The sequence below is a fragment of the Aethalodelphis obliquidens genome, unplaced genomic scaffold (assembly GCF_003676395.1).
Source record: "Aethalodelphis obliquidens isolate GAN/ISIS:26980383/991018 unplaced genomic scaffold, ASM367639v1 scaffold46, whole genome shotgun sequence".
Classification (NCBI taxonomy): domain Eukaryota; kingdom Metazoa; phylum Chordata; class Mammalia; order Artiodactyla; family Delphinidae; genus Aethalodelphis; species Aethalodelphis obliquidens.
Window position 1 is genome coordinate 646,982 of NW_020837990.1, and position 15,373 is coordinate 662,354.

Here is a 15,373-nt window from a genome sequence, read left to right on the forward strand (position 1 = left end):
CCAGAGAAAACCATAATTCAAAGAGACACATGCACCCCAGTGTTCACTGCAGCGCTATTTACAATAGCCAGGTCATGGAAGCAACCTAAATGCCCATCGACAGATGAATGGATAAAGAAGATGTGGTACATATATACAATGGACTATTACTCAGCCATAAAGAGGAACAAAATTGGGTTATTTGTAGAGACGTGGATGGACCTAGAGACTGTCATACAGAGTGAAGTAAGTCAGAAAGAGAAAAACAAATATCGTATATTAACGCATATATGTGGAATCTAGAAAAATGGTACAGATGAACCAGTTTGCAAAGCAGAAACAGAGACACAGACATAGAGAACAAACGTATGGACACCAGGGGGGGACAGTGAGGAGTGGGGGGATGAACTGGGAGATTGGGATTGACATGTATACACTGATATATATAAAATAGATAACTAATAATAACCTGCTGTTTAAAAAAATAATTTAAATTAAATTTTAAAATTCCAAAAAATTTTCAAAAAAAAAGAAGTTCATCCACATGAAGAAGTTCATCCACATGAAGAACTGTGCTCAAGGTTACATAGCCAATAGGTAGAAAATTCAAACCTAAGACTATTTGAATCTTAATTTGTGCTATGAACCACTATCTGCCACATATGCAAATTGCATATCCTCAGCATTCAGTACAGTGCCTGCCACGTGGTAGGCTTTAACATTCAACAAACATTTGTTTTATTGTTGAAACAATAAAACAAGATAATATATGAACAAGATAATATATGAAAGCCCTTGTAAATTATAAAACTCTGCATGAATACTATTATTTCCTTCCACCCTGACTCAGTTTTTGTTGATTTTTCTACCTCACCATCCTTATCCACTTCCCCAGTAAACACACATTTATCCATCTAGGTCCAAGTGAAATGTAATAATTTCTTTAACACTCCATATGAAATCAGTAATCCCTCTTCTGTGCTCTCAGGGACTCTGTAATTACTTCTATTATAATAATTATATAACCCATTTGCATACAATTCTTCCCCCATCCACCCTAGATTATGAATTCTTCAAGAAAAGAAACCACATTTTATTTATCTTTGTATTGCTTGTGCCTAGGACAGTGTCAGGATATGAAAGATGCCAAATTCATATCTGCTGAATAAATGCAGAATCACTCTCAGACCCAGATAAGATGGTAGGTCCTTGCCTTGGAACTCATATTTTTTTCCCAGCTTTATTGAGATATAATTGACAAGAAACACTGTGTAACTTTAAGGTATACAACGTATACCAATAATTTTAGATAGCTAGATAGACAGACAGAAAGACAGATGAGAACATACAAGATCTAGTCTCTTAGCAAATGTCAAGTATATAATACAGTATTGTTAACTATAGTTACCATGCTGTACATTATTAGATCCCAGAACTTATTAATCTTATAACTAAAAGTTTGTACCTTTTGACCAACATCTCATTTCCCCCACCCACCAACTCCTGGCAACCACCAATCTATTCTCTGTTTCTATAAGTTCAACTTTTTAAGATTTAACATGTGAGGTCATAAAGTAGTTGTCTTTCTTTATCTGACTTATTTCACTTAGTATAATGCCCTCAAGTTTCATTCATGCTGTCACAAATGGCAGGATTTCCTTCTTTTTCATGGCCGAATAATATTCTGTTATATTTGCACCACATTATTTTTTTCCATTCACTTGTTAATGGACACTTAGGCAGCTTCCATGTCTTGGCTATCGTGAATAATACTGCAATGAACATAGGAGTGCACATATTTCTTTGAAATAGTGATTGAATTTCCTTTGGATATATATCCAAAAGTAGAATTGCTGGATTATATGGTAGTTCTACTTTTAATTTTTTGAGGAACCTCTATACTGTTTTCCATAATGTCTATACCAATTTATATTCCTACCAAGAATGCACAAGTGTTCCCTTTTCTCCACATCTTTGCCAGCCCTTATGTCTTGTCTTTTTGATAACAGCCATTCAAATAGGTGTGGTATCTCATTATGGCTCTGATTTGCATTTCCATGATGATTAGTAATGTTGAGCACTTTTTCACGTACCTGTTGGCCATTTTTATGTTTTCTTGGAAAAAATGTCTATTCAGGTCCTTTGTGCATTTTTTAATTTTTTTTTCTATTGGGTTGAGTGAGTTCATTATATATTTTGGATATGAACACTTATCGGTTACACGGTTTGCAAATATTTTCTCTCATTTCATACAATTCCCTTTCACTTTGTTGTGCAGAAGCTTTTTAGTCTGATGTAGTCTCACTAGATTTTTTTTGCTTTTGTTGCTTGTGCTTATGGTATCATATTCAAAAAATCACTATTAAGACTAATGTCAAGGAGGTTACCTCTGTGCTTTCTTCTAGGAGTTTTACAGTTTCAGGTCTTAAGTTCAAGTTTTTAATCCATTTTGAGTTGATTTTTGATAGTGTAAGATAGGGGTCCAATTTAATTCTTTTGCATGCTGCTGTCCAGTTTTCCCAACACCATTTATTGACAAGACTATCCTTTCTCCATTGCATATTCTTGGCTCTCTCATCACAAATTAATTGATTTATTTCTGAACTCTTTATTCTGTCCCATCATATATGTATCTGTTTTTATGTCAATACCACACTGTTTTGATTACTATAGCTTTTTAATATAGTCTAAAATCAGGACGTGTGATGTCTCCAGCTTTGTGCTCCTTTCTCAACATTGTTTTGGCTATTCAGGGTCTTTTGTGGTTCTATATGGATTTTAGGATTGTTTGTCTATTTCTGCCATTGGAATTTTGATAGGGACTGCATCTGTGGACTGCTTTGGGTAGTATGGATATTTTTAACAATACTAACTCTTCCAACCCATGGGCATGAAATGTCTTTCCATTTAATTGTGTCTTCTTCAATTTCTTTCAACAATGTCTTATAGTTTTCAGTGTAAAGACCTTTCACCTCCTTGGTTAAATTTACTCCTAAGTATTTTATTCTTTTTGATGTTATGGTAAATAGGATTGTTTTCTCAATTTCTGTTTTCAATAGTTCATTGTTAATATATGGAAATATAACTGATTTTTGTAAATTGATTTTGTATCCTGCAACTTTACTGAATTCATTTAGTTCTAACAGATTTTTGGTGGAGTCTAAGAGTTTTCTGTATATAATATCATGTCATCTGTAAATAGTCACACTTTTAATTCTTCCTTTCCAATTTAATGTTTTTATTTATTTTTCTTGACTAACTGCTCAGGCTAGGACTTCCTGTACTATGTTGAATAAAAGTGGCAAGAATAGGCGTTTTTGTCTTGTTCCTGATCCTAAAAGGAAAAGCTTTCAGCTTTTCACCATGGAGTATGATGTTAGCTATGGACTTGTCATATATGGTCTTTATTATGTCAAGGTATGTTCCCTCTATATCCACTTTGTTGAGAGTTTTTATCATGAATGGATGTTGAATTTTGTCAAGTGCTTTTTCTGCGTCTACTGAGACAATCACATGATTTTTATCTTTCATTATGTTAATATGGTGTATCACACTGATTGATTTGTGGATTTGAACCATCCTTGCATCCCTAGAATAAATTCCACTTGATCCTGGAGTGTGGTCCTTTTAATGTATTGTTGGATTCAATTTGCTAATACGTTGTTGAAACTTTCTGCATCTACATTCATCAAGGATAGTAGCCTGTAATTTTCTTTTCTTGTAGTGTCCTTGTCTGGTTTTGATATCAGGATAATGCTGGCCTCGTAATAAGTTTGGAAGTGTTCCCTCCTCTTCTATATTTTTGGAAGTTTGAGAAGGATCAGTGTTAATTCCTCTTTAAACGTTTGGTAGAATTCCCAGTGAAGCTGTCTGCTCCTCAACTGTTGTTGGGAGGTTTTTGATTACTAATTCAATCTCCCTACTTGCAATTGGTCTGTTCAGATTTTCTATTTCTTCATAATCCAGTCTTGATAGGTTGTATGTTTCTAGAAATTTATCCATTTTTCTTAGGTTGTCCAATTCGTTGGCATATAATTATAAATGGTAGTCTCTTATAAACCTTTGTGTTTCTGCGGTGTCAGTTGTAATGAGTCCTCTTTCACTTATAATATTATTTATTTGAGTTTTTTTCTTGGTTAATCTAGCGAAGGATTTTCAATTTTGTTTTATCTTTTCAAAAACCAGTTCTTCGTTTTGCTGATCATTTCTATTTTTTCCCTATTCTTTATTTCTGCTCTAATCATTATTTCCTTCCTTCTATTAATTTTGAGCTTAGTTTACTCTTCTTTTTCCAGTTCCTTCAGGTGGAAGGTTCGGTTGTTTATTTGAGATCTTTTCTCTTTATAGCTATAAACTTTCCTCTTAGAAATGCTTTTGCCATATCCCATAATATCACAAGATTTTTTTAAATTTCCCTTTTGATTTCTTCTTTGGTCCACTGGTTGTTCAGGAGTGTGTTGTTTAAATTCCATGTATTTGTGAATTTTCCAATTTTCTTCCTGTTATTGATTTCTAGTTTCACACTATTGTGTTTGGAAAAGATGCTTGATATAATTTCAATCTTCTTGATTTGTTAAGATTTGTTTTGTGGCCTAACATATGATCTATCCTGGAGAATGTTCTGTTTGTTCTTGAAGAGAATGTGTTTTCTGCTGCTGTTGGATAAAATGTTCTGTATATGTGTGTATAGATCCATTTGGTCTATAGTACTACTCAAAAGTTCTGTTTCCTTATTGATTTTCTTTCTGTATGATCTATCCATTGTTGAGACGGGGGTATTAAAGTCGCCTACTTTTACTGTATTGTTTATTTCTCCCTTCAGTTCTATTAATATCTGCTTTATATTTAGATGCTCCGATGTTGGATATTTACAATCGTTATGTCATCTTCATGAATTGATCCTTTTATCATATATAGTGACTTCTTTGTCTATTGTGACCCTTCTTTTTTAACTTAGTTTATTTTTTCTGATACAAGGATAGGTATCCCTGCTCTCTTTTTGTGAGCATTTGCATGGAATATCTTTTTCCATCCCTCCACTTCCAGCCTATGTGTGTCCTTAAAGTTAAAGTGAGTCTCTTACAGGCATCATTTCCCTTTTAAGACAGTGTGGTATTGGCAAAAGAATAGACAAATAGGTCAATGGCACAGAACAGAGAGCCCAGAAATAGACCCTCACAAATACACTTAACTGATCTTTGACAAAGGAGCAAAGGCAATATAATGAGGCAAAGATAGTCTTTTCAACAAATGGTATAGGAACAACCGAATATCTGTGTGAAAAAAAAGGAATACGGACACAGACCTTATACCCCTTACAAAAGTTAACTCAAAATGTATCATAAAGCTAAATGTAAAACACAAAACTACAAAATTCCTAGAAGATAACACAAAAGAAAATATAGGTGACTTTGGGTACAGCAATGACTTTTTAGATATAATATCAAAGGTATGATCTATGAAAAAAATAATTATAAGCTGAATTTCATTAAAATTAAAAACATCTCCTCTCCAAAAGACAATGTCATGAGAATGAGAATTCAAGCCACAGACTAGGAGGAATTATTTGCAAAAGACACATCTGATAAAGTACTATTATCCAAAATATACAAAGAACCCGTAAAACTCAACAATAAGAAAACAAATAGCCCAATTAAAAAATGGGCCCAAGACCTGAACAGACACTTCACCAAAGATGATATACAGATGGCTAGGAAGCATATGAAAAGATGCTCCTCATCATGTTATCAGGGAAATGCAATTTAAAATAACGAGATAACACACACTCCTATTACAATGGCCAAAATTCAAAATGCCGACAGCATCAAATGCTGACAAGGATGTGGAGCAACAGGAACTCTCATTCATTGCTGATGGATTACAAAGTGGTACATTTTGGAGGAAGGTTTGATAGTTTCTTAGAAAAGTGAACATCCTCTTACCATACAATCCAGCAAATGTACTCCTCAATATTTACCCAAAGGAGTTGAAAATTTATGCCCACACAAAACCTGCACATGGATGCTTATAGTAGCTTTATTTGTAACTGCCAAATCTTGGAAGAAACCAAGATATCCTTCAGTAGGTGCATGGATAAATAAACTGTAGTACATCCAGATTTTAGAATATTATTCAGCACTAAAAAGAAATGAATTATTAAGCCATGAAAAGGAATTTGAGCAATCTTAAATGCATACTACTAAGGGGAAAAAGTCAGTCTGAACAGGCTACATACCGTATGATTCCAGCTATACGATATTCTGAAAATACTGGGTTGGCCAAAAAGTGCCTTTGGTTTTTAAGTAAAAATAAAAGATACATTTTTTCATTTTCACCAAGAAGTTTATTGAACAATGTATTCACCCTTTTGTTCCACTACCTTCTGCCATTTTTCAGGCAACTTCATAATTCCATCTTCCCAAAACTTTTTACCTTTTTGAGCAAAGAACTCTTCCAGGTGCCTTTTACAGTTTCCAGGGAATTGAAATTTTTTCCATTAAGAGAATTTTATAAAGACCAAAATAAATGGAAATCCGAAGGTGCAGTGTCTGGTGAATGTGGCGGGTGAATCAGAAGTTCCCAGCCAAGCTGTAACAGTTTTTGCCTGGTCATCAAAGAAACCTGAGGTCTTGTGTTATCCTGATGGAAGATTATGCGTTTTCTGTTGACTAATTCTGGATGCTTTTCATCGAGTGCTGCTTTCAGTTGGTCTAACTGGGAGCAGTACTTGTTGGAATTAATCGTTTGGTTTTCCAGAAGGAGCTCATAATAGAGGACTCCTTTCCAATCCCACCACATATACAACATCACCTTCTTTGGATGAAGACTGGCCTTTGGTGTGGTTGGTGGTGGTTCATTTCGTTTGCCCCACAATCTCTTCCATTCCACATTAGTGTACAGTATCCACTTTTCATCACCCCTCACAGTTTGTTTTCAAAATGGAACGTTTTCATTACGTTTAAGTAGAGAATCGCATGCGGAAATACAGTCAAGAAGATTTTCTTCGCTTAACTTATGTGGAACCCAAACATCAAAGCGATTCACATAACCAAGCTGGTGCAAATGATTTTCAGCGCTTGATTTGGATATTTTGAGTATGTCGGCTATCTCCCGTGTGGTATAATGTTGATTGTTCTCAATTAATGTTTCGATTTGATTGCTATCAACTTCAACTGGTCTACCTGACCGTGGAGCATCATCCAGCAAGAAGTCTCCAGCACAAATCTTTGCAGACCACTTTTGACATGTTCGATCAGTCACAGCACCTTCTCTATATACTGCACAAATTTTTTTTTTGCATTTCGGTTGTGTATTTAACCTTTCTTGAAATAATAAAGCATAAGATGCCAAAAATGTTGGTTTTTTCCTTCCATCTTCAATATTAAAATGGCTACACAAAAATTCACCAATTTTGATAAGTCTTTTTTTAAATGCACGCTGATATGACAGCTGTCACATACAATCTAACAAACTTATTTTGAATGAAGTTAAAGACAACTAAGTGCTACTAGAGCCATCTTACACAAAAACCAAACGAACCTTTTGGTCAACCCAATAGCAAAACAATGGAGCCAGTAACAAGATCAGTGGTTGCCACAGGCTGGGGGAAGGGAGAGATGAATACACAGAGCACAGAACATTTTTAGGGCAATAAAACTATTCTGTATGATACTACGTTTGTAGATACATGTCATTATACATTTTTCAAAACCTATAATAATGTACAACACTGAGACTGAAGCCTAATGTAAAATATAGATTATGATATGTCAATGTAGGTTTATGAGTTGTAACAAATGTGTCACTGTGGTACAGGATATTGACAGTGGAGGAAGCAGTCCATGTGTAGGGGCAGGGAGTAAATGGGAACTTTCTGTACTTTCTGCTTAATTTTGCTATGAACCTAAAACTACTCCCCAAAAAAGTCTATTAAAAAAACATAGCTCTTAACCATCTTTTAATACTACGACCCAGATCAAAAACAGTTGTTTCCACTTTGGATAAGAAGGTAAAACCACTGCTTGATTATTTCTAAAACCTAGCTTCCAAAATCATCTTAACTGGTAATTTAAGGCTCACAATGAGGATCAAAGAACTTACTTTTCAATTTTCTTCCTTTGTTCTTTTTGCCTCTGTTGTTCTTTCACTTGTTCTCTTTCAATATCCATGAAAAGTCGTCTATATCTCAGGTACTGCTTTTGACGCTAAAGAAAAGAAGTTAAAATTGTTAAGATTCTGCTCTCAGAGGACTTTCCAAGAAAGGAAAATCCTTGTGCCATAGACAAGAAAACTATATGACACAAAAGTCACAGGGAATTAAGTCCTTAATTTCCTTCTATTTATGGTGACTCAGGATAATATCACATATAGCAAGAGATTTATATTTTCAAACACATAGCTATTAGATGTAACAGACAAATCAGAGAAAGAAGTACTAATTTAGTTTGCACTTAGCATGGTCAGTTGTCAATAGCCCTTGTGGAAATGATTATATTTAATATGATAAGATACATACTATATTTACTCTGTGTTCCCAAGTAGTAAGTACCACAGAAGCAGAACCAAAGAAAGAATGTAAGAGGTATTCTATAACAGAACATCACTTTAACTTTCCAAAATTAAAACCACACTACAAAAGCACACTCTAAGCCTAGCCTAATATGGTCGGGAGGAGGGAGGGAAGACTGAGGAATATCAGAGCATCATACTTTTAAAGGGAACAAGTATAATAAAAGCAAATGCTGGGGCTTCCCTGGTGGCACAGTGGTTAAGAATCTGCCTGCCAATGCAGGGTACATGGGTTCGAGCCTTGGTCCGGGAAGATCCCACATGCCGCGGAGCAATGAAGCCTGTGCGCCACAACTACTGAGCCTGCGCTCTAGAGCCCGTGAGCCACAACTACTGAGCCCACGTGCCACAACTACTGAAGCCCACGTGCCTAGAGCCTGTGCTCCGCAACAAGAGAAGCCACCACAATGAGAAACACGCACACCACAAGGAAGAGTAGCCCCTGCTCGCTACAGCTAGAGGAAGCCCGCGTGCAGCAACAAAAACCCAACGAAGCCAAAAATAAATAAATAAATAATTTAAAAAAAAAAAAAAAAAAGCAAATGCTACTACCCTGTGCGTGATCTGTTCATACTTCCAAATTTATATATTCTCTTTTTAAGGGCACAAGCTACTCAAAGAGCACTAGTATACACACAGACATGTTTTTGTCCTTAGAGTAGCTTGTGTCTTTTTGGTAAAAATTATTAAAACTATAATAACAGTTCTCAATATTGAAGATACATCACAATCATCTGTGGTGTTTTTTTAAAACACAGATGCCCCAAACCTACCTAAGATACTGATTCAGTATATCTGCTTTGGGTCCAGGCATTTGTATTTGGAAAAAGCTCCATGTCTGATTCTGGTGCATGGCCAGTGTTAAAAACTGTTCATTTAAACTAACTTTAGATTGAAAAGGAAAAAAAGGAAGTCACAAATTAAAACTCTTCCTTAAATTAGCTATTATGGCAAATATACACTAACTGAAGAAACTCACTGGGATCACCTCTCTGATTTCACATCAAGGTACCCTAAATCCTAGAAGCTTAGAAGAGAAGTTCAACATATTAAAATGAGTCAAGCAACTTTTGTGCCTTTATCTACGGAATTTGTAGTACTAGCTCTTAATGTGTTAGGACACAACAAATTGTTTCCAATCTCACATATACTATTATAGTAGAAACACTGATGTCCAAAAGCCATTACCACTACATACCTCTTTCTTGTCTTCCTCTTGACTTACTCCTGACTGAAGTGCCAGTGGAGTCTGGAATTCAGTGTTCAATCCTGATTGATATTCACCACCAACCTGTTAGAAAGTCCAGTCACACAAAGAGACAAAATTGCCAAAAGTTAGCCCTACGTATGTTTTTGATAATTTCATCTATTGATTCCTTTCTCCTGCAATCTTGAGCTCAACTGGATAAAAACAATTTTTAAAACAAATATAAAAGAACAAAGCTTTAAGAAAGAATAAAAGAAAGAAATTAATCAAACAAAAACAATAAAGAAAAGAAAATATCCAGGTCAAAAACATGGATGGGGACCTCCCTGGTGGTGCAGCGGTTAAGAATCCGCCTGCCAATGCAGGGGACATACTGGGTTCGAGACCTGGTCCGGGAAGATCCCACATGCCATGGAGCAACTAAGCCCACGTGCCACAACTACTGAGCCTGTGCTCTAGAGCCCGCAAGCCACAACTACTGAGCCCACACACCACAACTACTGAAGCCTGCGCCTACAGCCCATGCTCTGCAATAAGAGAAGCTTCCTCAATGAGAAGCCTGCACACTGCAATGAAGAGTAGCTCCCGCTCGCCGCAACTAGTGAAAGCCAGCACACAGCAACAAAGACCCAACACAGCCAAAAAAAAAAGAGAATGAACTAATGACAGATCAAAATGTTCAGAATGAAAGTCCTAAACTGATCACTTGAAATCACTCTATCATGAGTGTGTGCTTGGGACTGAATCCAGGATATAAAACTAGATCCCTTAACATCTCAAATCTGTAGTCATTTTCAATTTATACATATTCTTGAAAGGTGTGAGTTTAGAGAATAAAAGCTTGAAAATACTATAGCCATCAACTGACATGGCAGGGAAGAAACTGGGGCTTATTTCCCCCCTAATTATTAGAAAAGCCTGTTGATGTAACTTAGTACACTTACTTGGACATTATATGGCTCAAATTATGATCTCTAACTTTTAGAAATAAAAGTTTAAAATTACTTTTATCTTTTTAGCTTAAAAGTTATTTATCTTTCAGCAAAGTTGCAAGATATAAGATCAGTATGCAAAACTCTATTGTATTTTTAGGTACTTGCAATGAACAATCTGAAAATGAAATTAAGGGGAAAATCCATATAAAATATCATCAAAAAATTCTTAGGAATAAATTTAATAAAGGAAGTGTAAATTGTATACACTGAAATCTACAAAACATTGTTGAAAGAAATAGAAGATCTAAATGAATCAGAAGACTTAATATTGTTAAGATGGCAAATTGATCAACAGATTTAATGCAATCTACATCAAAATTTCAGCTGACTTCTTTGTAGAAGTTGACAAGGTTATCCTTAAATTCATACGAAAATGCAAGGGACCTGGAATAGCTGAGATGACCTTGAAACAGAAGAACCAAGTTGGAGAACTCACTCTCCCCAATTTCAAAACTTACTGTGAAGCTACACTGATCAACACAGTGTGGTACTAACATAAGGATAGACTTATAGATCAATGGAATAGAACTGATAGTTCAGAAATAAACTCTTAAATTTACAATCAACTTTTTTTTTTTTTTTTTTTTTTTTGCGGTACGCGGGCCTCTCACTGTTGTGGCCTCTCCCATTGCAGAGCACAGGCTCCGGAGGCGCAGGCTCAGCGGCCATGGCTCATAGGCCCAGCCGCTCCGCGGCATGTGGGATCTTCCCGGACCGGGGCACGAACCCACGTCCCCTGCATCGGCAGGCAGACTCTCAACCACTGTGCCACCAGGGAAGCCCGTAATCAACTAATTTTTGACAAGAGTGACGAGCGAATTCAACGGGTAAAAAGAGTCTTTTCAACAAATGATGTTGGGTCAACTGGATACCCAAGTGCAAAAAAGAATGAAGTTGAACCTCTACTGAACACCATATAAGAAAATTAATGCAAAGTGGATTGAAGACCTTGCAGAATGCAAGAGATATAAAATTCTTAGAGGAACACACAGCAGTAAATCTTCATGACCTTGGATCAGGCAATGGTTTCTTAGATATGACACCAAAAGCACAAGCCATGAAAAAATAAGTAACCTGGACTTCAAAATTAAAAATTTCTGTGCTGCAAAGGAAAGGAAACCACCAAGAAAGTGAAAAGACAACCCACAGGATAGGAGAAAACATCTGCAAATCACAAAACAGATTTGAATATATTAAGAATCCAGTAGATTAAGAATCCAGTAGAATATATTAAGAACTCATATAACTCAATACTTAGAAGATAAATAATCCAATTACAAGTTGCACAGAGGATTTAATAATTTTCCAAAGAAGATATACATATGGCCAATAAGCATGTGAAGAGATGCTCATCATTAATCATCAAGTAAATGTAAACCAAAACCACAGTGAGATACGACTTCACACCCATTAAGAGAACTATAATTAAAAAGGCAGACAATGACAAGTGTTGGTGAGGATGCAGAGAAATTGGAACCCTCATAATACTGCCAATGAGAATGAAAAATAGCGCAGCCACTTTGGAAACCAGTTTGGCAGTTCCTCAAGGGTTAAGCATATGATTACCACAAGTCTCAGCAATTCCCCTCCTAGGTATATACCCAAGGGAAATGGAAACACATACCACAGAAAAACTTATAAACAAATGTTCATAGCAGCATTATTCATGACAGTCAAGAAGTGGAAACAATCCAAATGTCCATCAGCTGATGAATGGATAAATAAAACGTGCTATATGAATATAATGGAATATTATCCAATGAATAGGAATGAAGTACTACTACATGCTACAAGGTCAATGAACTTTGAAAACATTATGCTAAGTGAAAGAAGTCAGTGACAAAAGGCCATTCCACGATCCCATTTATATAAAATTTATATTAAAAAAAGGCAAATCTATAGAGACAGAAAGTAGATTAGTGGTTGCCTAGGGCTGGGGATGGGGGTGAGGGGAAAAAGGGAGCGAGTGGCTGCTAATGGGTGTATGTATGACTTTTGGGGAGTGATGAAAATATTCTAAAACCGATTGTGGCAAAGTCTGCACAACCCTTTGAATATAGTAAAAACACTGAATTGTACACTTTAAATGGGTTACTTGTATGGTATATAGTCAATCCTCATTATTTGAACACTCCTGTATTATTTGTGAATTTGCCTATTCGTTAAAATGTATTTGTTATCACAAAATGAACACTCGCAGTGCTTTTGTGGTCAGTTGCAGACATGCACAGAGCTGTGAAAAATCTGAATCGTCAGTTTTACACATTGCAAGCTGAGGTCGAACACGGTGATGCTCTGCCTTTGGGCCTTCATACTGTAAACCAGTATCCTTTTCAAGGTACATTTGGTGCAAAGGTTTTTGCATTTTTGTGCTTTTTTTGTTGATTTTGCTGTTTAAAACATCCCTCAAGCACAGTGCTGAAGCACTACCTAGTGTTCTTAAGCATAAGAAGGCTGTGATGTGCCTTATGGAGAAAATATTTACATATATTAGATAAGCTTCGTTCAGGCACAAGCTGTAGTGACACTGGCCCTGACTACAATGTTAATGAATCAACAACACACATTAAATAAGGTGTCTTCAAACAGAAATTCACACAAAACAGTTGAGCAATGAATGGTTCAGTATTCACTAAAATTCAGTGTTTATGGCAACTTTATAGAACATAACTACTATGAATAAAGAGAATTGATTGTATATTTCAATAAGGCTGTTATTTTTAAAGTTATTTGTTATAGAGAAAATCTGAAAACAATACACAGCAATAGGCTAATGGTGGTTATCTCTGGAATTTGGGGTTTTTTTTTCTTTTTGTTTATTTGTATTTACTTTTGCTATAATAAAAATGAAATGTTCTGCTTTCAAAAAAGTAAGAAAAACTGGACTTCCAGCACTGGCCAAGGAGTAAGCCCCCTCTGAGCCTCTCTCTCTCACTGATTGTAACTAAAAATTCCAGGAAATGTGGCCCCTGGTATCTGGAGAGTATACGGGGTGGGTATCCTCAAGAGGAGTGAGTTCAGAACTCTACTCAATACTCTGTAATGACCTGTATGGGAACAGAATCTAAAAAAAGAGTAGATATGTGTATACGTATAACTGATTCACTTTGCTGTACAGCAGAAACTAATACATTATAAAATACATTATAAATCAACTATACTCCAATAAAAATTAATTTAAAAAAAATGCATGAGGGCTTCCCTGGTGGCACAGTGGTTGGGAGTCCGCCTGCCGATGTGGGAGACAAGGGTTCGTGCCCCGGTCCAGGAAGATCCCACATGCCGCGGAGCGGCTGGGCCCGTGAGACGTGGCCGATAAGTCTGCGTGTCCGAAGCCTGTGCTCCGCAACGGGAGAGGTCACAACAGTGAGAAGCCCGCATACCGCAAAAAAAAAAAGATGCATGAGTTAGAAAAGTGGATTCCTTAATTCTGTGTATGAACTGGCACACATCCCAGAATTACCCCTGAGCTGTGCATGCATGGGATGGACTTAAAGAAGTATAATGAAGGCTTTGAGACCTGAACTAACATTGGAGCCACTGTTCACAGAAGATGAGAAAGAACGTATAATCTGAATTTAACCAGGTTGACTGCTTGCCAAAACAAACAAAAATATGCAACATTATTCAGAGGATTTTAATAGAAACCTGTCTCACAATATAATATTCAAAATTGGACCCAGAAGAAAAGATGGCAAGAGAATCCAGAATATGGATCCAAAGAAAGACATCTCTTCCTCTGAGATTAGTAGGAACAGGTAAGAATGGCAAAAAAGTAAATGGTCAAGGGAGTTATTGCATGATGGTTTCTACTTTTTCTTTTATCGAAAGTCTGAGAGTATGGGGGTGCAGCAGGAACTTTAAGGAGTATTTAAGGGTTAGAATGATCAGTGTGGGCCATAGGTGAGGGAGCGGACAAGTGGCAAGTAAGGAAAAAGCTAGGCAGCACTGGGGACCCAGCTGTGACTATAAACCGTAAGGATGAATGTGTATAAACCTACACCATTAAAGAGCTTTTTTCCAATAAGGCTGGATTATTTGGGAGCCTAAAAGGTGAAAGGACTGATCCAGGGTTGAGGATTTTCAGGGCTGGTATGGCAGAAGGACAATAAGAAGAGGTTCTGACTACCAAAGCTGCACCCTCAATCAAACAGTCAGGATTAGGTACCCCTCTTCTGTGCTCAGCTAATGCCCTATGCATCCTGTACCACTAATTACGTTGCTTCAGAATTATCGCTTATTTGTCAGTCTCTCTTCTTTAGACTGTCTGAAATTTGAGTGCTCTGTCTTGTTCATAGTTATATCTTTGATATTTAGAACCTAAACAATGGCTAACATCAAACAGGTGCTCAATAAGTGTTTGATTGACTAATTCTTTCTAAACAAATTTAGCAAGAAACCAGCAGGTACCAGGCACCATGTTAAATGCTGTCCACACTCCGGTAAACAAAACAAGTGTGGTGCCTCTCCTCATAAAGCTTATAGACTAGTGGAAGTCATGTAAATAAGTAAATAATTACAAACTGTCTTGTTTATGGAGAAGGAAACAAACAGAATGCAGGGACAGAGGAAAAACAGAAGAGGGTTGCCGTATGGAGCATAAGCTCTAAAAGATACAAATGCA

General features: G+C 36.4%; 1 protein-coding gene across 7 annotated transcripts in view; it reads right to left on the minus strand.

Annotated features, from left to right (window-relative positions):
• CCDC15 (coiled-coil domain containing 15) overlaps positions 1 to 15,373 on the minus strand; it is a 60,826-nt gene that overhangs the window by 22,261 nt on the left and 23,192 nt on the right. For 6 of the 7 annotated variants that reach the window (XM_027081913.1, XM_027081914.1, XM_027081909.1 and 3 more), the window contains 2 exons: positions 9,746 to 9,838; positions 8,080 to 8,183 (listed from right to left, as the gene is read on the minus strand). In XM_027081913.1, coding sequence (XP_026937714.1) covers positions 8,080 to 8,183; positions 9,746 to 9,838 — 197 coding nt within the window. The remainder of the gene's footprint in view (positions 1 to 8,079; positions 8,184 to 9,745; positions 9,839 to 15,373) is intronic. The other variant, XM_027081910.1, reaches the window with a different exon arrangement.